This window comes from Narcine bancroftii, chromosome 3 (assembly GCF_036971445.1).
Source record: "Narcine bancroftii isolate sNarBan1 chromosome 3, sNarBan1.hap1, whole genome shotgun sequence".
Classification (NCBI taxonomy): Eukaryota; Metazoa; Chordata; class Chondrichthyes; order Torpediniformes; family Narcinidae; genus Narcine; species Narcine bancroftii.
Genome location: NC_091471.1, coordinates 131,427,143 through 131,451,775, shown reverse-complemented (window position 1 = coordinate 131,451,775; position 24,633 = coordinate 131,427,143). Strand labels below are relative to the sequence as shown.

The window sequence follows — 24,633 nt, the reverse complement described above, 5'->3', positions numbered from 1 at the left end:
AAATATCAGACAAGCAATGGTTAGAACTTCTTATATTAAGTGAGAGAATTTGTACATACAATCAGAATTACTGTGAGGATTATTAGATCTCAGCAAAGTGCAATATACTTGAAGAAAATGCATGCACTGAAAATTGAAAAGCAAAAACTGAAGGACTGATGGAAGGTTGGATAATATATGTCTGAGTTGGCTTGCTTTGAAATATCATATCAATGGTGAATTTTAAAACATCAAAATAAGATTGCAATCATCCTTAGAAGCACCTTTACTACCACTGGAAGATTTCTACTGAGTCATTCACTGATAAGGGAGTGACAGATAAAGGTATTAAAATTACATTTAATGTGATGCCCAACCTTCTGAAGAAAGTTCTTTTATCTGTTGCTGCCATTGTGAGTTTTGTATCTGCAATCCTGCTGACTGTGGCTCTTGGAACAATGCGATGGGTGACCGGTACCATTCTGTGCAAAACAGGGGCTGAAATTGTGAATGCTACTGATCCAGAAATGGCAAAGTTTATAGGACACCTTTACTATGGACTATTCCAGGGACGAAAAATACGAAAATGTGGTCTTGGAGGACGATACTCTGAAATCACAAGTAATTATGGCAGATCTTGTAAAATTATGTTATTGTCTTTAACTTGTTATTTAAATGTACTCTCTGGCACAGTCAAGTTCATAAATCCTGACTCTGGTGAAGGGGATGAATGCTTCTCTTATCTGCAACTGTTAAGACCAAGATTATTATACAATTGTGAAGACTTCCAATGGACTTTCAAAATGATCATAGATTAATATTAAATTGGTCAATAACAGTCATAATCCAATTGCTGGCTATTAAGTGTTTAAAAACACATAGAAATGCTGGATGAAGTCAGCCGGACTTGCAGGGACCATAAGAGGTAAAAATATATTAGTGATGTTTCGGGCCTGACTCCTTCTTCAAGGACAGGCAGGAAGGTCTTCCTGTTCTTTACTTATTCCTTGAAGGGCTCAGGCCTGAAATGTTGGTAATACATCTTAAAACTCCTATGGATGCTGTGAGACTGGCTGAGTTCCTCCAGCATTTCTGTGTGTTTTTACTACAATCATAGCATCTGCAGATTCACTCCATTATGTGTTTAAGCCCAAGTGTTTTGACTGAACCTTGAACCAGTAACATATATACCTAGAAATTGGATTCTTCCTGTTTTTAGTGTATGTTTAGGAACACTTAATCAGGATCCCTGTAAAAAAAAATGGGGAAATTGCTCAGAAGCAAATCGACAAAAGTTATTTCTGGATATTTAATGCCCAGAAAGAAGCAGTAGAATATGTTAAGTGAAATCAATTCTACGCAGTTGCCTAAACTTTCATGTACACCATTAGCCTTAAAGAAAGAGTCCATCTATGGCAGGCGGACAGTAGATAATACCATGGCTGCCATGGGGGAACATTTCTGCAGGAGTGTGGAAGAGAGCTCCCAGATTTACAAGACATCAGAGTCCCACTGAGAAAGATCGATGTCAGGAAGGTGAACCGTTGTTAGATGGGGCAGGACTCACTATAATCACCAGAAGGAAAGCTGCGCATGAGGTGAATCAACTTGCCTTCTCCAGATGTGAACATTCCATTCAAGGCAACAAAAAAAATCACAGCTTCACAGCACAAAAATATTACTATCTCATGCAGGCACATTAATCCAGAGACACACCAATTCGCAAACTGACAAACCTGTTAAGGACACACGATGGCTCTCCATCATCACCCTCCACACTCCCACACTTTGCTATACCACTTCCATCCTCATCCCAATTTCTATCCCTTCCACTCCTGCACAGATTCTGATGAAGAAAACCTCACTCGACATCCTTTGTTTCATCTACTCAGGCTAAATCAACAAATAAAAAGGAGAGAGGCCATGGCTTGGGAGGGGCCCCCTCAAACACATAATCTCTTCAGGTCACCTTCCTCCTCAAACTCCTGAGGAAGTTGAGACATTAGTGTGTTGAGTCCAGAAAGGCCCTTCAATATAGTGACTCCCCAGAATTGAAATGTGCTCATCATCTCCACCTCTGATCCCCCAATGATCGTGCAACCTCTGCTTTTCTTTCCTAAAGTCCACACTCAGCTCCTTGGTTTTAGTGGCATTGAGAGTGAGGTTGCTGTTGGTGCGTCTTTCAACCAAGTTTTCATTCTCCCTCCTGTATGCTAACTGATTACACTATTTTATACAACTACTACCGTGGCATTGGCAGCGTAGATGGTGTTGTTGTCGTACTGAGCCACACTTTCATAGGTGTCGAGTCGGGAGCTGTGGTGCTCCGGTACAGATGGAGATTGTGGAGGAGATGTTCTTACCGGTCTTCACTGATTGTGGTCTGGAGGTGAGGAAATCCAGGATCCAATTACACAGTGGGGTGTTGACACCCAGGTCTAGGAGTTTGCTGATCAGTTTTGAGGGGGTGATGCTTTAGAATGCTGAACTGTAGTCAATAAAGAGCATCCTGATGTATACTTCTTTGCCATCCAGATGTTGCAAGATTTTGTGTAGAACTAGTGAGATGGCATCTGCCAGTAGGCAAATTCGATCAGAAACATGTTGCTCACATTGCAGCTGATATTCTTCTACACCAGCCTTTCAAAACACTTCATCACTGTGGATGTGAGTGCCACTGGTCAGTAGTCATTTAGCCAGGTTACCACACTCTTCTTGGGCACCGGTACAACTGAGACCTCTTTGAAACAGGTGAGTCCTAAGTTCTGCCATAGAAAGATATCCATGAATACATTGGCAAGTTGGTCAGCAGAAATTTTCAGTACTCAGTCAGATACTCAGTCCAGACCAGTTGCTTTCCTTGGATTCACTCTCCTGAAGCCAACCCCACATGTCATCCTTGGATACTGATAGTAGAGGGTCATCAGGGGACATGGGGATACACAGTGGTTCTTCCTTGTTCTTGTGGTTAAATTGGTGTTTTGTAGAAGATTATATCAGCCACAGCTGTCAGATATGCTTCACTGTTTCTATTCTCGGCCATAATCTCACTTCGTCTGCGAAGTGCTTTTCGTAGGCCCTTCCTGCTCCTTGTGCAGTGTTCTGGATCTTTGTGCTTAAACGCCTGTGATCTGGTTTTCAGCTGGTTCTGGATTTCATTGTTCATCCAGGAGAAATCTTCAACAATTTGGTGGGGACACACTCATCCACAGCTGTTTTGATAAAGTCTGTAGCTGCTCTGGAGTAATCATTCAGATCCTTAGTTGAGTTCTTATCAAGGATGAATGTGGCGACTAATAGGCATGGTTTTCCTGCAGCCACACTATAGCCTGAGATGGAAGAGTGTGATGTACCAGTAGGACCTCAATACCTATTTCAAACATTGTCAAACAAGGGATGTAAGTCAATGGATAAATAACATGATTTTCTGCTTAAGTATTGATTCATTTTACCTGTTCTATATGATTCTCAAGACATCAGATACATACAAATGTTGTCTCATTTAGGACAAGTGCAGAGTTAATTTGGGGACACAAGAGCTTTGAGGAACATTCAGGAAAGTGGTGCTAAGATTCATATGAAATTAGTTATGATTATGTTCAATGCAAAGCTTTACTCCTTTGTCGCTTACTTCTCTTCCTTTTTTATGAGGGGAATTTGCTAGCGTTGCGATATACCTTGATTTGTCTTTTAGTAAAGTCGTTAATATCATTCATTTCAACTTAACTCACCTTTGCCAATGGATACTGAAAAAATCATTTCAATTAAAAATTATGCCCTCTCTGTAGTGGAGAATATGATTGGGAAATAATATGACAGAAGCCAGAACTGCCACATTATTCTGGCAATGATTATTACCTCCAACATCTAGTTCATTTTGATCTGAGGATGCTTCTCCATCACTTGTTTAATTTTACATGGTGAAAACCAATAAGGAAGGGACTCCAATGAGTGGCAAAGAAATATTAGCAAGGTCGCATGGTGAAATCAAGCATCTGCACAAGATTGCATTCTCGAATGTTTTTGCATGAGTTTGAAAGCAAAAGCGTTAAATGAGAAAAGATTGGTCAAAAGTGAATGTTTTTTTGCAGGAAAATGTGACACTGTTGTGAGCAGACCCGATTGTTCTAAACTAAGAGAAGTCTTCCACAGTTCTTCCCATTCTATATTTTGAAATGGACAATTTCCCCGAAGACTTAAAATGAACTTCACTTGGAGTTCCCAGAGGATATTCTCATTGCAGAATGAGTGTGAATTTAAATTGTCTTGAAATATTAGCTCTTCAATGCATCTCCCTAAGCACTGCATGTCAATTGGAACAATATATTGTGCAGTGCATTACTCTCAGCTGCATTGACTACAATATTAAATACTTTATCGATGCCGTGCAGTAGCCAAAATTGTTAAAAGCTCTTGCTCACTATTTTACACCTTTAAGTGCAACTTTGTGAAGTGCACTTTGTACAACCAAACAAGGGAGTCTGCAGAAGCTGGGGTCAAATTCAATACACAAATGTGCTGGAGAAACTCAGCAGGTCATGCACTATCTATAAGTGAAGGGCCCAGGCCTGAAATGTTGGTACCCTTTCCTTCCTATGGATGTTGCATGATCTCCAACATGTTTATGGTTTGCAGATGTATTTTACCACTCACTAGAGTAAACAGAGTCATTTCAGCAAGCCGTTTGATTAGATCAGGGTTTCCTTCATTGATGTGATGCAATTTGTAGAGGGAACTTTCAAAGCCACTTACTTATAAGAAAAATTATGCATTGTCACATCCCATGGCTGACAGTTGATCCATTGCTTTGGTGGTAATGATTGGATAATGGAGAGCATCACTTGGTATGCTCTGAGGACTGTGTTTCATAGCGTCCTTTAGACAATTGTCCCTCAGATAGGCCAATATCTCCCTCACTCATGTTGTAAGATGTCTAGTGAGCTTGAACAGGAACATCTTCCTGGTAACTTTCAATGTCCATCAACTCTTCTTGCACCTATTATTCTTCAAAGTCAACCTCATGCTCTTCCTCCTGAACCAGATGTTATTTTTGGTCTGCAAGGTTGTGCTACATGAAGTCCTCTCCAGTAAAGTTTCTACAGTTGCTGGACATGCAGACATCCCTGGACTCAATGGATTCTCATTTTGAGGAAGCCCAAAATGTTTTCCTCTGCTAACCTGGTATTCCTTTTGTAGCTGTGCCCTGGCAGTTTAGTTGAAGTGTCATGTGGTGTGAAGTAGAGTATAGTCCTTGTCAACAGGTGTATCCTTCAGGCTAGATGATGAAGAGATTCAGACTGCATCAGGGTAAAGAGTCAAGGATTCCTCTAGGGATCATGACATCCACCATCATGAAATTATCCTTGTGATCTACAAATAGCAGGCGTTACAGGTACCAACACTTTTCCCATTGATGAAAAGTTCCAGTTATAAACTGGAACCCTTATGTTGATTATTTGATTATACATAGTATATTAATTGGCTGCCAACACTCTCAGGAAGCAAGCAAGCTGATACATTCTAGTGCTTAAAGTACTACTTTATCCTCAAAGAAATGTATCACTAGGCCCTTTCACACTTGTGTCCCTCTAAATTGGTCGTTCAGTGTCCTGGGATAGGAATGGGGGTTTGGCTTTTCACACTTGACCAATCCTAACTGAGACACTGAAGGCTTTCACACTTGCATGGAGCCATCCCCGGGGTTAGGACTGTTCTACCTTCTACAGGTGATGTCATGACACATCGAGCGATTGTGGACCTGCCTAAATCCTGATCAATGTATTATGATCTTATATTTGAACAACATTAATCATGCCTAATTATAACATAATTAAGCTTTAGGTACAGCACAGTATGAGCCCTTCAACCCATTGCTGTTGTGTTGACCTATATAAACCTTTATAAGGGACCATGGGAAAGTGCTTGCAATAAATAACAATAGTGGCAATTTGTAAACAGTGTGGGAAAGTTGATAGTATTATCATGTACAATTTACACAGTGTGGGAAAGTTGGTAGCACTATTGCATACAATTTATAAATACTGTGGGGAAAAAGTGATGGCCGACCTGCCCTCTCAAAATTTCATGCAACAGAGAAAGGGCTGTGTGCATGACTGCATTCACAGAGCACTCATGGAGTTCTCTGCCACACAGCATTCTGGGATATCAGGTCCGCCATCGCTTTTACTCACGGTCTTTATAAATTGTGCGCTATAATGCTACAAACTTTCCCATGCTATTTAAAAATTGTCTGCTATTGCTATTTATTGCTATTTATTTCCTCTCTCTCTCTCTCTCTCTCCCATTGTGATTTTTCCACAGCAAAGTTTATACTTTCATTTTAATCTTTTCTTCCTTCACGTTCTTGCAATCATGTAAAAATTTGGGTCATTTCAATCCTAGAATGCAATTGCCCATTCTACACTTGCCTGATTGCAACGCTGACATCCACAGATGCTGAGGATTGTATTAGGGATCGAGGTCTTCAATCTCTGGCATGAGATGATGGCTTTGAGAAGATTTTCCTTTCACATTGGACACTTTAAAGGCTGATTGGCTGTTAATTCCTGGGACCACTTGCAAGTGATTAATTGGCATCTCTGATCCTGCAATTGGGAAAGAATCTATCGCAGTCATCTGAAAAGACCAAGTACTGTAGTCAGGAAGATAAGAATCAGAGTGATCTTAATCTCCACTGAGGGAGCAGTACAGGCATGAGAATATGGATGAAGGTGATCCTTCAGAATTTTACACATTCTCCATGATTGCAGACTTTGAAAATCTGAGCCTCGGATTACATTGTGGGGGGTCTCTGAAGACTCTCTGAGAATAAAGACGTCACAGATGGACTTGTTTTTGTCTCCTGCCCCTGAACTCCCTGATCCAAACTGAGTGGCTTGCTATGCCTGTAGTGAAGCCTCCAGGAACAATATTGCCTGCCAATGATGTCACCATTCAGGAACACATTGAAAGAGGGAATAAGCAGCTAAATGCTGCCAAAACAAATATTTCTTGGTTGTTTTACACAATATGAACTATGGAAGATGTCTGGATTTTCCACAGTCAGTTCTCTAACTGCCTAGTAAGATCTTCTTACAGTCAGCAGAATATTCCTTTCTGTAGCTAGAAGTGTAAGAACTTGACATAGGATACCTCGATTTTCACCAAATCTGTTTCATGGCAGAGATTGGGAGTTGTAACTGATGTCAGTATAGGTAAAAAAAAATTCTATGAGGCAAGTGATATCATTAGGTGCATGCCTGTAGGAAAATGTTCAGCAGGTTAATATGGATTTTTAACCACGTCCAATTTCATCTGGAAGTGATTGCTAATTGACTTTTCTCTGAGTAAAATTGATTTTGGATTGCATAGCTGTTAACAAGTTAATGCTAGGTAATCCATTTCCCAGGCATTAGTGTTAACTGTGACATTTCTCATCTTGAAGAGCACAAATAAAAAGAATATTATAGTTCCATTTGCAAAAGAAATGACCTTTTCATGATTGCTTATCTTTTGCATGGTTCATTTTCAGTGAGAATTATGCAGTGAATCAAGATTTTATTAATATTTCAGTGGCCCAAAAGCACAGAACATTTAAATGACAAACAGACATTTTTCATTTTTCTCGTGTGTTTTTTAAAATAAGTGTGATTAAATCAAATAATTTAAAAAATCAAGGACAAATTGTTAAAATTAGATTAATTTTAGGATTGTTTTATCTTACATTTAGTTTTATTCTGCCTGAAATGAACAAATGTCATCATTAAATGTCAGTGAAATATACAATTCCTTAAAACTGTGCACTTTGCACGCTTCAAGTGGTCTTGAAAAAGGAATATCTTTTTGGATGATAAATGATCTACTGTTGGCAAATGGGATGGGTCAAGTGACGGAGGTTAGTGTTGGCGAGCACTTCGGGTCCAGTGATCATAATGCCATCAGCTTCAATGTCATTATGGAAAGAGAGAAATCAGGGCCAAGGATTGAGGTTTTTGATTGGGGAAAAGCTAGATTTGAGGAGATGCGAAAGGACTTGCAGGGTGTGCATTGGGACAATTTGTTTTATGGGCAGGATGTAGTAGAGAGATGGAAGTCTTTTAAAGATCAGATTTTGAGAGTGCAAAAGCTTTATGTTCCTGTTAGGTTAAAAGAAGGGGCAAAAGGTTTGAGAGAGCCGTGGTTTTCAAGGAATATTGGAAACTTGGTTCGAAGAAAAAGGGAGGCGTACATTAGATATAAGAAGCATGGAGTTAAGGAGATGTTTGAAAGATACATTGAATGTAAGAGGAATCTTAAGAGAGGAATTAGGAAAGCTAAAAGAAGGTACGAGAAAACTATGGCAAGCAGGGTGAAAACTAATCCAAAAGAGTTCTACAAATATGTTAATGGTAAGAGGAAAGCTAGAGACAAAATTGGTCCCTTAGAAAATCAGAGTGGAAAACTGTGTGTGGAGCCTAGAGAAATGGGGGAGATATTGAACAGTTTCTTTTCTTCGGTATTCACTAAGGAGAAGGATATTGGGAGATGTGGGATAAAAAAAGCAAATTGGGTAAATATGGGGAATATAGAGATTACAAAAGGTGTAGTTTTAAGGCTTTTGAAGAATATAAAGGTGGATAAGTCTCCGGGACCAGACGGGATCTTCCCCAGGACATTGAGAGAAGTGAAGGAAGAAATAGCAGAGACTCTGGCGGTAATTTTCCAAATGTCATTAGATATGGGGATAGTGCTGGAGGATTGGCGCATTGCGCATGTGGTTCCGTTATTTAAAAAGGGTTCAAGGAGGAAGCCTGGCAACTATCGGCCTGTAAGTTTGACGTCTGTGGTAGGTAAATTAATGGAGAAAATTCTTAGAGATAGTACTTATAAACATCTGGATAGACAGGGTCTGATCAGGAGCACTCAACATGGATTTGTGGGAGGAAGGTCATGTTTGACCAATCTGATTGAATTTTTTGAAGAGGTGACTAGGAATGTGGATGAGGGTAGCGCAGTGGATGTTGTCTATATGGACTTCAGTAAGGCCTTCGATAAGGTACCACATGGAAGGTTAGTTAGGATGGTGCAGTCTTTAGGTATAAATTTTAAGATAGTCAAATGGATTGAACATTGGCTGAAAGGGAGAGGCCAGAGAGTGGTAGTGGATAATTGTCTGTCAGGTTGGAGGCTGGTGACCAGTGGTGTGCCTCAAGGATCTGTATTGGGCCCATTGTTGTTCGTTATATACATTAATGATCTAGATGATGGGGTGGTGAATTGGATTAGTAAATATGCAGACGATACTAAGATAAGTGGAATAGTGGATAATGAAGAAGGTTTTCAAGGATTGCAGAGGGATTTGGGCTGCTTAGAAAAGTGGGCTGAAAAATGGCAGATGGAATTTAATGCTGATAAGTGTGAGGTGCTTCATTTTGGTAAGAAGAATCAGAATAGGACATATGTGGTAAATGGGAGAGCATTGATGAATACAGAAGAGCAGAAAGATTTAGGAGTAACGGTACATCGTTCCCTGAAGGTAGAAACTCACGTGAATAGGGTGGTGAAGAAGGCTTTTAGTATGCTGGCCTTTATCAATCATTGCATGGAATATAGGAGTTGGGAGGTGATGTTGAGATTGTATAAGACGTTGGTGCGGCCTAATTTGGAGTTCTGTGTGCAGTTCTGGTCGCCTAATTATAGGAAGGATATAAACAGAGTGGAGAGAGTGCAGAGAAGGTTTACCAGAATGTTGCCTGGGTTTAAGCATCTGGAGTATGGGGAGAGATTGGACAGATTGGGTCTTTATTCTTTGGAGCGTAGAAGGTTGAGAGGGGATTTGATAGAAGTATTTAAGATTATGAAAGGGATAGACAGAATGGATGTGGATAGACTATTTCCATTAAGAGGAGGAAAGATTAAAACAAGAGGACATGAGTTAAGAATTAAGGGGCAGAGGTTTAGAGGTAACATGAGGGGGAACTTCTTTACTCAGAGAGTGGTAGCTGTGTGGAATCATCTTCCTGGAGAAATAGTGGCGGCGGAGTCAATTGTATTATTTAAGAAAAGGTTGGACAGGTATATGGATGAGAAGAAGATGGAGGGTTATGGGCATTGTGCAGGGAGGTGGGACTAGAAAGGGGTGTTTGGTTCGGTGCGGACTAGAAGGGCCTAATGGCCTGTTTCCGTGCTGTAATTGTTATGTTATGTTATGTTAAATCCATGAACATTATTGAGCATCCTAAATACCCAGTGCATGAAACTGCTACCCTTTGAAGCAAAACTTGCTCTTCATACTAGAAAGCATTAAACATTTTGTCATTACCACCTGAGTGGTAATTGAGAAGATGGGTTTTACAATCGATGGGTAATCTTCTCTGTAAAGCTAATGCCTGGTCTATGAGAATAAGAATCCACCCACATATCTTTCTTGTTGATAATAAATTATAGTTAGGCATTTCATTTAGTTGATATAAAAGCACCTTGCTGCTATCTTATAAAATATTAGGTGAAATTTACAAAATATCAAGCAGTTAATCAGATATAACAAATAACTTATGTAAGGGGTTGGACGAGGAGGCAGCAAATGTTTCTTTATGTGAGTAAATCCAGATGAGGAGGCACATTGATCTAATTGTTGCAAATGTTCCATCTTCTTTCTACCACTTTGCTGGAGATGTGATGGAAATTCTCTTTAGGTGATTTCGATGGAATGGCATGAGTGAAGCGGGAGTACCTCCATTGTATTTCACAGCTTCTCATTGGGAATAAAAGGTCAAAGTATAAATGAGAAGCACACAACACAGGAGATCAAGCATAGAGGGAAGCATTAGAAATTACAAACAAGAATGCCCAGCAAAGAACAGGTGGTATATATTTCAGTCAATTTGAAAAACTTTGTGCTGTTCTGATACTGCAGCACATTGCAAGCTTCCTGTGTTTGGAAATTACAGAGAAGTGCAATTACTAACAATGGAGGTATGATGTCATTGCCACAAGGAAAAAGAAATATGACAATTTTTATATGGGAGATAAAAAGTGCTAAATTTGAGAGTTAAAATAAAGAATAATTAGTAAACTGTCATGGATGAAAACAAACTCTGTAACACAATCACACAGAGATAAATTAGGAAGGAAAGTGAATATGGAATTTCCCTCTGTAAAACTAATGCCTGGTCTATGAGGATAAGAATCTACCCACATAACTTTCTTGTTGATAATAAATTATAATTAGGCATTTCATTTAAGACTAGTTGATATCAAAGCACCTTGCTGCTATCTTATAAAATATTAGGTGAAATTTACAAAATATCAAGCAGTTAATCAGACATAACAAATAACTTAGTTAAGGGGATGGGTGAGGAGGCAGGAATGAAAGAGAACAATGTAAGAGAGTTACAGCTTAGTGGCAGGTGGGGCCTGATTGACTGAAGATGTGTATGTAAATATAAAAGCCAAGAAAATATTATTGAGAATATTAACAGCCAAATACTTAACATATTTATAAACTTATCTTTATCATAGTTTTAAAGAAAATATAGTAATGGCAAATGGGCAGAAGAATGTCACATCATATCCGCTAGAGAAATTGTGTGCCTGCAGTTTAACTTATGAATTCGCATATGGGATCACAATAAGCTTTCCACATCTATTGTACTGCTCTATTTCCATCAAAACACTTGGTGGTCAAGAATGACGTACAATAATGTGAAATTGGTTTTGTGCAGATCTATATACCTGGGTTCTGTGTCTCAGAGTATATATATTAAACACAGGATGTTCAAAATAAATCATTAGTTCTTACCCCCAGGTATCTTCCAATAATTTGCAAGCAATAATCCTCTTTGGCATTACAAAGTCAGTGCACTGGCTCAATTAAGTGCTATGAATTTTAGAATTAGGGATGATGAGCCAGACCAGGAGCGGCCTTGTTCTAATTTACATGTCACAACTTATTGGATAAATTCACTAATCTACTTGTCAAAAAATTGTTAAGATGACCAGATATGAAAAAAATTGATCATGGTTAAATACTCAATTTTAATATTCAGAAATTATCATTAAAGTTAATTATCTCTGTTTCTAAATTAATATAAATATTTTTCCAAAAACATGTCTAATTTGATTTTTTTTAAATTAATCTCTATTTTCAGTTTTTCCACAGTTGGTGAAAGCATTGAATGCTGCTGTTCATGTTTTGGTCGTAGTATTTATTTGCCTAGCAATTGCATTTGCTATGGTCAGTTTTGGGTTTTGTATTTACAATGCAGTGAAAACCCCTTACCAAGCAATGAAAGGAACAATGGGCATCTACCTCTGGAATTTATTTGCAAGTAAGTGTATTGAACTAATTTTTATATTGTTGTAATTTAAAAACAAATTAATCAAATGATCTTTGGAGCAGAGGGATTGGAACAAAAGAAGCCATAAACCAAAGTTCATAACTAATGTGAACTTGAGATAAATCTGATAGGACTATTAATCATTAAATGAAGTAATTTTAATGCTTTATCATAAACATCCAAAGATCTGAATGAAACTCTTTCAGATATTGTATTTTTCTTGTAATGTTTAATATTTATGTTCTTGTTAATCTCGACTCTGTAACCATCATAACTTTGCATATTTTTCATTGCAATTTGGCCAAAAGTTTCCATCAGCAAAGCAGTAATTAAATTATGCAGTTTTTCACATTAACTACTTAATATCACATATCTCATTTTAATAACCAATTTTATTTCTAAATTAAGATTCCACAATAATTTCAGAAACATTAGACACACAAACTGCAAGAGAAATACTTAAAGGTTTCTCAACAAACATTGAACATAAGATTATATAATGTTTGTTATGTAAACACCTTGTAGTCATCACATTCCTTACAAGAGATCAAAGTGTTTGTAAAGCATTAGATTGCACAAGATTCCATTGGTGGGTTGCTTGACAGCTACATTTTTGCTGAGACTCTTTGGTACTGCTTTCCATCAATGTCACTTTAAAAATACTTCTTCCACATACTCATAAATACAACTTCAGGGAATTTGAATGAAATCACAAACCATGCACATCATGTACTAGAAGGTTTGTGAGAGCCAAGCTTCAAAAGTCCTCAAAGGGCAATATCACCAAATGCTTCAGCAGTACTTCAGTTGAATGCCTGTCCCTCACACATCAGTAATTAAGTTGTCCCAGTTAGCAAGGAGTAGCAAGTAAAGTTTTGAAAGATTCGGGTATGGTCTCAGAGAATTGGTTCAGAAAAGAACTCGAGGCTAGTGCAGATCAACTAATATCACACCAATTGGCTGTGCAGGCCTGAGAGGCTAGATGGTCTGCTTTTGCACCGATTTTCTAACGTTGTTCTGTTTCAGATGTAATTTAAATTCATGCCTCATTCAGCTATTTCTGGATGCAATACAAATAGATATATTGGCAGAAAGAAATCTCTCCAACCAGAAGCAAATTAAACTATTATTTAATTTGTTTGTCCTTACTTAGCAGAGATGTAACACCTTGAGTTTCTCAGGATTATGCTAAGACTACTTATTGGTCTATTTTCCTTTCCCATAGGCATCCATAGAACATGAAAGCACAGAAAACAGACCTTTTAGCCTTTCTAGTTTGTGCCAAACTATTTCCCTGTTTAGTCCCACTGACCTGCACCAATTCCATATCCCGCCATACCCCTGCCATCCATGTACCAGTCCAAATTTTTCTTAAATGTTAATATTGAGCCCACATTCATCACTTCAACCGGCACTTCATTCCTTACTCCCATCATTCTCTATGTGAAGAAATTCCCCTTAATGTTCTGCCTAAACTTCTCCCTTTTTAACCCATGTCCTCTGGTTTGTATCATACATAACCTCAGTGGAAAAAGTCTACTTGCATTTACTCTATCTATACCCATTATAATTTTGTATACCTCTATCTTTCCTCATTCTTCAAGGAATAAAGCCCTAACCTGTTTATCCTTTCCCAACAACAGCTGTGTTCTTCAAGTTCAGGCAATATCCTAGTAAATCTTCTCTGCACTCTCTCAATCTTATTGATATCTTTCCCATAGTTAGATGACTAAGACTGTACCCAAAACTCTAAATTTAGCCTCACTAATGTCTTACACAACTTTACCATAACATCCCAATTCCTATACAATCCTTTGATTTATGAAGGTCAATGTCCAATAACTCTCTTTATGACACTAACTACCCATGGCACCACACTATCTACCCGTGACATCACTTTCAGGGAATTATGCATTTGTATTCCCAGATCACTCTGTTCTACCAAACTCCTCAGTGCCCTACCGTTTATTGTGTACGTCCTACTTTGGTTTGTCCTTCCAAAATACAACACCTCACACTTGTCTGCATTAAATTCTATCTGCATTTTCCAGTCCCCTCTGCCAGCCTTGAAAGCCTTACTTGCTGAAAACTACACTGCCAATCTTTGTGTCATCTGCAAGCTTGCTGATTCATTTACCAGATTATCATCTAGATCTTTGATATACTGTATATGACAAACAACAATGGATCCAGCACCGATCCTTGAGGCACACCACAAGTCACAGGTTTTGAGTCAGAGGGACAATCATCCACTACCACTCTCCCACATCTCCAAGAAAGCCAATGTCAAATCCATTTGACTACCTCAGCATGAATACTGAGTGACTGAATCTTTCAGACCAACCTCCCATGTGTGACCTAGTCAAAGGCCTTACTAAAGTTCATGTAGACAACATCTACAGTCTTTCCTTCCATTTTCCTGGTAACCTCCTTGAAATCCTCTACAAGATTTGTTAAACATGATCAACTATGCACAAAGCCATGTTGACTATCCCTTATCAGGGATTGACTATCCAAATACTTATTGCCCTCCATCATGTTTGGGACAAATAAATTTTGTCTTTATTTTTCCGTGTTCCACAGTTTTAAATTTGCAAACAAACAATTCAGATGTAATTAAAGTGCACATTCCAGATTTTATTAAAGTGTATTTGTGTACATTTTGATTGGACCATGTAGAAGTTACAGATCTTCTATATTACCTCATTTCAGGGCACCATAATATTTGGGATATATAGTAGTATGTGTATTAAAGTAATCACTTTTAGTACTTTGTTGAATATCCCTTGCTTGCAATGACTACTTGAAGTCTGTGATTAATATACAGATACATTAACAGATGCTGAGTATCTTCTCTGGTGATGCTCTGCCAGGCCTCTCCTGCAGCAATCTTCAGCTCTTGCTTGTTTCAGGGGTTTGTCCCCTTAAGTTTTTTCTTCACCACATTGAAGTCTTGCTTAGTTGGATTTAGATCAGGTGACTGACTTGGCCATTCAAGAATTTTCCAGTTTTCAAGCTTTGAAAAACTCCATTATTGCTTTAGCAGTATGTTTAAGATCATGGTCTTGCTGTAGGATGAAGTGCCATCCAATGAGTTTGCTGGAATTTGAGCAAATAAGATGTTTCTTTACAACTCAGAATTAATTTTGCTGCTGCCATCAGCAGTTATATCATCAATGAAGGTAAGTGTGCCAGTATCTGTGGCAGCCATACATGCTCAGGCCATATCACCACCGCAGATGAGGTGGTATGCTTTGGGTCTTGGGCAATTCCTTTATACCTTCACACTTTGCTCTTACCATCACTCTGATACAGGTTAATCTTAGTCTCATCTGTCAACAAGACCTTTTTCCAGAATAAAGGAAAAAATGTCTTTGTCCCAAATATTATAGAGGGCCCTGTATACATCTGATTACTTAGAACACCTTTCAATAACTTACCTACTACAGATATCTGGCTCACCAGCCTATCATTTCCTGGGTTATTTTTGGAGCCTTTTTTAAACAATGGAATAATATGAACTACCCTCCAATCCTCCAGCACCTCACCTGTGGCTAAGGACATTTTAAATACATCTGCCAGGCTCCTTGCAAATTCTGCACCAGCCTCCCTCAAGCTCCTTGTCAGACCCTGGGGAATTATCCACCTTTATTCACTTGAAGACACAATCACCTCCTTTTTATCTCTCTTTGCTCCATGACCTTATGGTTTGTTTGCCTAATTTGTTTGGACTCTGTGCTAGTTTCCTGAGTAAATAGAGGCAAAAACCCATTTAAAATCTTCTCCATCTCTTCTGGCTCCATTCATAGCCAACTACTTGCATCTTCAAAGAGATCAATGTTGTCCCTTACTATCCTTTTGCTCTTAACATGCCTGTAGAAGCCTTAGGATTTTCCTTCACATTGTCTGCCAAAGCAATCTCATGTCTTCTTTTAGCCTTCCTGATTTCCCTTTAAGTATTTTTATGCTCCTCTAGTACCCCATTAGCTCCTTAACAACAGTTAACCAATCCCCTATATCCTTCTTAACCAATCCCCTATATCCCTTGAAAATCAAGGCTGCTTGTGCCTTTTAACTTTGCCTTTAATCCTCACAGGAAAATACAAACTCCATACTCTCAAAATTTCATTTTTGAAGGCCTTCCACTTACCAAGCATATCCTTGTCCAATCCATTCTTTGCAGACCCTTTCTCATTTCCTCAAAATTTGGTCTTTCTCCAATTTTCAATCTCAACCAGAGGACAAGACCCATCTTTATCTAGAATGATCTTGAAAATAATGGCATTATGATCACTGGACCCAAAATGTTCCCCTACACATACTTCTGTCACCTCATTCCCCAATTGGAGATCCAGTATTTCACTCTCTCTAGTCGGTACATCTATATAATGATTTCAAAAACTTTTCTGAATACATTTAACGAAGTCTACACCATCCAGTCCTTTTACAGTACGAGAGTCCCAATCAATATGTGGAAAGTTAAAAATCACCTTCTATCACAACATTATGGATCCTGCAGCTCTCTATTCTCTCCCTGCAGATTTGCTCCTCCAATTCTCATTAATAGGTCCATAACATAACCCCATGACTGTGATCATACCTTTCCACAGCTCTTGCCTGTTCTGTTTGAACACACCTATGATACTTTCCCTTATGAGGAATGTCATTCCTTCTCTTTTCATCCCTATCGTGCCTGAAACATCAGAACCCAAGATGCCAGTCCTGCCCCTCCTGCAACCAAGTTTCAGTAATGGTGCAATGTAATGGTGCAGTGCCAATCCATGCTTTAAGATCATCTACCTTTCCTACAATACTCCTTACATTGAAATAAATGCATCTGAGAATTTTATTTCCACCACACATATTTCTTTGATTTCTGTCTCTCTATATGCAATCTTAACATCATATTTTTTCTCTTCCATTTCACCATCTGATCAGGCACTCTGATTTCCATCCTCCTGTGAATCTAGTTTAACCCCCACTCCCCCATCCCTCAGAGCAGCACTAGCAAACCTTTTTTTAAAATATTTTATTAATAATTTTTAAATCTTATAACATCAATTATAATATATTATACAGAGAGTATATAATTAAATAAAACATCCCCAACCTCCCTCTCCCTCCCCACTAACACCCACTCTCCTTCCCCTTCTACCCACTAAGAAAGAAGAAAGGAGACTATCATTTAAAAAACATTCAACTATTTAGTTGTGGAAACTGAGACACCCACCAGAATGGATTGAGAGATTAAATTTTCAAACCAAGAATTTTTAGGTATGGGCACCATACTTTTACAAAGAAAATTATACATTATCTTTTCAAGAGGAATACAGGATTTCATTTCAGTTTGCCATCTTTGCATTCCTAAAACTAAATCAGATTTCCAGGTAATAGCCAAACATCTTTTAGAAACAGCCAAAGCTAAGCATAGAAATTCAATTTGATACTTAATCAATCTTAATCCTAAGGCAATCGACTTAATGTCCCCTAATAATAACAACATTGGATCAAACAGAAGACTCACTTTTAATACTTTTTCTAAAAATAATTTAACTTTTATCCAAAAATCTTAACCTTAGAACAGGTCCAAATAAAATGAAAAAAAGTGCCCATCTCTTCATCATATCTAAAACACAGATCCAAAGAAATTAAATTTCTTTAATTTTTGTGGGGTTAAATATAGTTGATGTAGAAAATTGTGTTGTACTAATCTATATCTTACATTTATAACCTTAGTCAGATTATCCTTACATAAAGTTCTCCAAACATTTTCAGCTATCTTACTGTTTAAGTCAGATTCCCATTTTAATCTTGATTTATGAACATTTGACATAAATGTTTTATTTCATAATAACTTATACATTTTAGAAATAAACTTATTTGTTTCTTCTTTAGTAAGTAATAATTCCAAAGCAGTTTGTCTAGGTAATTTTAAACTGTGGCCCAATTTTTGAAATAAAAAGGTTTTTACTTGATAATAGCAAAAAAGGTATTACTAGGAGCTTGAAAGTTTTCCTTTAACTGTTTAAAAGATACAAACTTCCCTGCTTCAAAATAATCTAAATCCCCAATTGATTCCATGTCTTCAAAAACAGTGAAAGACCTAAATATTTAATCGGATTTTGAGTTCACTTAAATTGAGCTACTTGTTTACATTGATCATAATCTCCTTCAACTAATGGCACAACTTCACTTATATCCCAATTAATTTTGAACCCAGATAATCCCCCATAATCTGGTATTTTTTTTATATAAAGAACTTAAAGAATTCTCAGGATTTTTTATATTAATCAATACATCATCTGAAAACATACTAATCCTGTATTCCTCCTTATTAACTTTAATTCCTTTAATACTAAAATCTTGCCTTATTGATTGTGCTAATGGTTCAATTGCCAAAGCAAATAATGCAGGAGATAAAGGACATCCTTGTCTAGCTGATCTAGTTAATGAAAAAGAAGAAACTGGTCCATTAGTAACTACTCTTGCCCAAGGGTTTCTATATAAAGCTTTAATCCAATTTATAAATATTGGTCCAAATTGAAATTTTTGCAAAATCTTAAATAAATATTTCCATTCAAATCTATCAAAAGTCTTTTCTGTATCTAACAATAAAACTAATTTCCTACTCTGATTTCTTCTGAGAGCTATGAATTAGACCAATTAATTTAGCTATATTATCAGCTTTTTAAACAAATCCCAATTGATCTAAATGAACCAGCTCAGGGAATTATTTATTCAATCTATTAGCCAAAACTTTGGCAACAATCTTATAATCAACATTTAATAATGATAAAAGCCTATTAAGTCTCTGGTTTTAGTAAATCTTTATCTTTCTTAGGTATTACTGTTGTTAGTGTTTGAAAAGGATTCTGGTAATGAACAAATTTTGGTCGCTTGTATTCATACTTCCATTAATAAAGGCACTAATAAATCTTTAAATTTTTATAAAATTCAGATGTAAAAATATCTTTGCCTGGAGATTTAACATTTTGCATAAAGCCTTAATAACTTATTTCAACATAAATGGAGAATCTAAATCCTTTCAAGTTTGGTAATTCAAAGATAGAAGTTGAAGCTTCTGTAAAAAAAATCATTAATTTCTCCTTCATTATTTAATGATGAGATGTAAATAACTTTGTATAACACTCTTTAAAACAATCATTTATATCCTGTGGTTTATGTAACTTCTGAATTGTTACTTTATGTGCTCATTCTCCTAATTCATAAGATTTTTGTTTAGTTCTATCAATTAATGTCTCAGTCCTATATGTCTGTAATCATAATGCATTTTTTATTTATCAATTCCAATCTCTTTTTTTAGATGGGACTTTTTGTACATTTTTTCCCCAAAATTGCTATTTCCTTCTCTAATTTATCCACTTCTTAAGGGGCCAAATAATGTTATTCAACTAAAATTGAGAAAAATGATCATAAAGTTCTTAATTTTAGTTGAATAACATTATTTGGCCCCTTAAGTAAGCTTTTAATGCATCCCATAAAACAAATTCATTATCAACCAAATTAGTATTTGTATCTAAATATTAGTATTTGATTCCTCAGTCACAAAATTCTACATTTTTAATAATGAAGAATTAAATCTTCATCTATAAATTGAATCAATTCTATCAGAACTTAAACATGACATCAATAATGTTGAGTGATCTGATACAATTCTAGATATATTTTGTACATAAAAAACATAGAAACATAGAAGATAGGAGCAGGAGTAGGTCATTCGACCCTTCGAGCCTGCTCCGCCATTCAACGAGATCATGGCTGATCTTAAAGTTCAGTACCCCGTCCCCGCCTTCTCTCCGTAACCTTTAATACCCTTATACTGAAGAAATATATCTAATTCCCTCTTAAATATATTTAATGAACCTGCCTCTATTGCCCTCTGTGGCAATGAATTCCACAGATTCACCATCCTCTGGGTAAAGAAATTCCTCCTGATCTCGGTCCTAAATGGTTTGCCTATTATCCTCAAACCATGGCCCCAGGTTCTGGATTTTCCCAACATTGGAAATATCCCATCTGCATCCATTCTGTCCAGTCCTGCCAGAATTTTATATGTCTCTATGAGATCCCCTCTCAATCTTCTAAACTCCAGCGAGTACAATCCCAATTTGCGCAATCTTTCCTCATAAGTCATTCCTGCCATTCCAGGTATCAGCCTGGTGAATCGCCTCTGCACTCCCTCCATTGCAAGAACATCCTTCCTTAGATAAGGTGACCAAAATTGCACACAATACTCCAGGTGTGGTCTCACCAAGGCCCTGTACAGCTGCAGTAAGGTATCCTTGTTCCTATACTCAAACCCTCTTGATATGAAGGCCAACATACCATTTGCCTTTTTAACCGCCTGCTGTACCTGCATGCTCGCCTTCAGAGACTGGTGTACAAGTACCCCTAGGTCTCTCTGCATTTCCCCATCTCTTAATCTATTGCCATTCAAATAGTAATCTGCCCTCCGGTTTGTATTACCAAAGTGGATAACCTCACATTTATCCACATTGTAGTTTATTTGCCATGTATCTGCCCAGTCCCTCAATTTATCCAAATCACACTGGAGCTTCCTGGCCCCCTCTTCCGTGCACACAACCCCTCCTAGCTTAGTGTCATCTGCAAATTTGGAGATATGACATCCAATCCCCTCATCCAGATCATTAATGTAAATTGTGAACAGCTGGGGTCCCAGTACAGATCCCTGTGGCACCCCACTGGTCACCGCCTGCCACTCAGAAAACGAGCCATCTATCCCAACTCTCTGTCTTCTACCTGCCAGCCAGTTCTCAATCCACTTCAATACTTTGCCCCCAATCCCATGAGCCTTGATTTTGGAAGCCAGTCGTTTATGCGGGACCTTATCGAAGGCCTTTTGGAAGTCCATGTACACCACATCCACTGGCTCTCTCCCATCTATTTTACCTGTCACCATCTCAAAGAATTCCAATAGATTTGTCAAGTACGATTTACCTTTTGTCAATCCATGTTGACTCCGTCCGATCCCTTCTCTGCTAGTCATATGCTCCGCTATTACATCCTTAATAATGGATTCCATCATTTTGCCCACTACTGATGTAAGGCTCACTGGCCTATAATTCCCCGCTTTTTCTCTACCCCCCTTTTTAAATAGTGGGGTAACATTAGCTACCCTCCAATCCATGGGTACTGATCCTGAGTCTATCGAGTTCTGGAAAATAATTCTTAAAGCATCTGCTATCTGAATGTCCACTTCCTTAAGTACCCTAGGATGTAGATTATCAGGCTCTTGGGATTTATCTGCCTTCAATCCCATCAATTTCCCCAAGACCATGTCCTTAGAGATACTGATTTCTTTCAGTTCCTCCCTTGCATTAGTCTCTATGTTTCCCAACATCCTTGGGAGGTTATTTGTATCCTCTCTTGTAAAAACAGAACTAAAGTAAGAATTTAATTGGTCTGCCATTTCCTTATTCCCCATTATATATTCCCCTGATTCCGACTGCAAGGGACCTACTCTGGATTTCACCAATCTTTTCCTCTTGACATATTTATAAAAGCTTTTGCGGTCGGTTTTTATATTTGCCGCAAGCTTACTTTCGTAATTTATTTTTGCTCTTTTGATTAATCCCTTTGTCCTCCTTTGGTGCATCTTGAACTGCTCCCAGTCTTCGGTTGTGGTACTTTTTTTGGCCAATTGATATGCTCTCTCTTTGGACCTAATGCTGTCTCTAATTTCCCTTGTTATCCACGGTTGAGTCACCTTTTTTGGTTTATTTTTATGCAAAACCGGCATGTTCAATTCTCCCTTATAAATGAGCCAAAATTAAAAATAAATCTATTCCAGAATAAGAATCAAATGGATAAAGAATAAAATGAATAATCTCTCTCTCTAGGATTCAATTTCCTTCAAATATTTCATTAACATCAAAATTCTTTTAGCAGTTTTTATTTTCATTAAGGACTTTGTAGCTTTATCTAAAATTGGATCTAAGCAACAATTAAAATCTCCACCAATTATTATATTTCCATTTGCTTCTACCAATTAAAACATTGAATAAATTTTTCATCATCTTATTAAGTGCATATACATTCATAAAAATCCAGAATTCTGAATAAATTTGACAATTTACCAAAACAAATCTACCAACAGGGTCAATAAATGTTGATTGTAATTTAAATGGCAACTTTTATTAATTAAAGTAGCCACTCCTCATGCTTTGGAGTTGAAAGATGAAGCTATAACTTGACCAACCCATTCTCTTTAACCTTTGGTGTTCTTTCTCAGTTAAATGAGTTTCCTGCAGGAAAGCAATATCTACTTTCAATTTTTTAATATGAGCTAAAACTCTCTTCCTTTTAATTGTGTTATTGAGTCCATTCACATTAAACTTTACGTAATTCAAACTATGTGCTGCCATAATATAATTTGCAAAATACTCAACTCCCTTCTCCATCCTGGCTCATCTCATCTCCACAGCCATGCTTCAAAACATATAACATCTCCAAAGATAGAAAGTTAGAAACCTGAAATAATAATAATTAAAGGAAAAAAGAAAAAATCCCCAGAAGTGCTGATTAGGTCAGCACTAACTCCCTTAATTACGAGAAAGGCTCTCACCACTAGTGGCACATGGTCCCGGAAGAGGAAAGCAGAAAAAAGAGAATTACCCTTCCCCAGACAGAATATTAAAATTTAATTTCAATTAAGTCAGCTCTAGCAAACCTTCACGAAAAAATATTGGTCTCCCTCCAGTTTAGATGTAAACTGTTCCGACAATATGGGTCCCACATTCCCAGGAAGAAAGCCAATTGATCCAGAAATCTGAAGCCTTTGCTCCTACACCATCTCTTTAGTCATGTGTTCAGCTCCATTATCTATCTATTTTGAACCTCACTAGCTATCCTGAGATCACAACCCTGGAGGTCTTGTCCTTCAATTTCACACCTCTCTGAACTCTCTTTGCAGGGCCTCAGCACCCTTCCTACCCACATAATTGGTCTTGACATGGACCACAACATCTGGCTGCTCACTCTCCCTCTTGAGAATGCCAGGAACTCAATCGGAGACATCCCAGCCTATGGGAGGCAATATACCATATCTCCACAGCATCCAAAATAATATACATGTTATTGAGGGGAACAGCCATACTTTGCACTGCCTGTCCATTCCCTTCCCCTCTCCAGTCACCCAGCTACCTTCCTCCTAGGTGTGATTGCATCTCTGTATTTCCTGTTTACCCTTCAGCCTCCCAAATGATTTGAAGGTCATCCAACTCCAGCTCCAATTCCCTAACTCAGTTTGTAGGGATCTGCAGTTGGATGCCCTTCTCCAGATGAAATCATCAGGGATACAGTTCCCTTCCCTGACTATCCACATACTATACCAGCAGTTAGTTCCTGCATGCTTTCCATTCTCTGGTTTTCCTCCCAAATAGTAATTTCTAATGCATGAATTGAATTGGTTATCTATTCAATTTTGCAAACTGATATTTATACATAGACATCTCTGTTTGAAGTTCATTGATAATGGACTGACCTATCACATGTTTACCCAATTGATACATGTTAATCATTGTCTCACTGACTCAACAGGGCAGACTCTAAGCAGAACCAAATAAAAGTTTTAAATGTGGCCAATGTATAGAGAGGGAAGTATGCTATTTCAGTCTTTAATTCTATGTTGGAATTACATTAGTTTCCTTTTCCAGGTATATCTGGATTGTTTGCAATTGTTTGCTTTTTTGCCGCTGTGAAGCTTCATCACCACTCAGAACGAATTGCCAATTTTCGGGAACACGTTTTTAAGTTTGTTATACTTCAGGAATTCTTTGACTCTTCCTTCTGGATTTGTGTGGCAAGTCCTGTAATACATACAGTGAACATGTTAGTGGTGCTCGTCAGTGGAATTAAACTTCCCACATTAAAGACCAAAACAGAGGAACCAAATGTCACACCCGAAGACTTCATGTACTAGTCAATCAATGTTATCGTTATCGTTCAGGAACACTTAATTGGAAACTTTACCTATACTGAACAGCTTCTGAGAGCCATATTCATCTTGTTAAAAATAATTCATAGTTGGAGTAAACATGAAGGTGAAATAAACTTTAAAACAAACATTAAATGTATTTGTATGATGGAAGTGATTCTGCAAAATGCAAAATATTTAACAGCAATTTTTTTTCTTAACCCAGTTAGTTAATATTCAGAACATTCATTTGCTTGGGTATGTGTTTTCAGTCATTTTCATGTGGTATTGTAACATGCTTGCTGAAATGATGTAATTGTAGGTTTCAAAACTATTTTTAAAAGAGTCAAATGCGATATCTAGAATTTGTTCTGTTTCCTT

At 37.6% G+C, this 24,633-nt stretch overlaps 1 protein-coding gene across 1 annotated transcript; it reads left to right on the top strand.

The window, feature by feature from the left end:
- Window positions 1-317: 317 nt before the first annotated feature.
- On the top strand, window positions 318-24,633 carry clrn2 (clarin 2). Its single transcript, XM_069922821.1, has 3 exons — window positions 318-600; window positions 12,108-12,287; window positions 23,993-24,633. The coding sequence occupies exons 1-3, from the start codon at window positions 348-350 to the stop codon at window positions 24,256-24,258; spliced, it is 699 nt and encodes a 232-aa protein (XP_069778922.1). The 5' UTR covers window positions 318-347; the 3' UTR covers window positions 24,259-24,633.

Excerpts from the sequence above, each read along its gene's own strand:
- clrn2 (XM_069922821.1), top strand. The coding sequence starts at position 348 with ATGCCCAACCTTCTGAAGAAAGTTCTTTTATCTGTTGCTGCCATTGTG. Across the intron at positions 601-12,107 it reads ACGATACTCTGAAATCACAA|TTTTTCCACAGTTGGTGAAA; the intron begins GTAATTATGGCA and ends CTCTATTTTCAG. Across the intron at positions 12,288-23,992 it reads CCTCTGGAATTTATTTGCAA|GTATATCTGGATTGTTTGCA; the intron begins GTAAGTGTATTG and ends TTCCTTTTCCAG.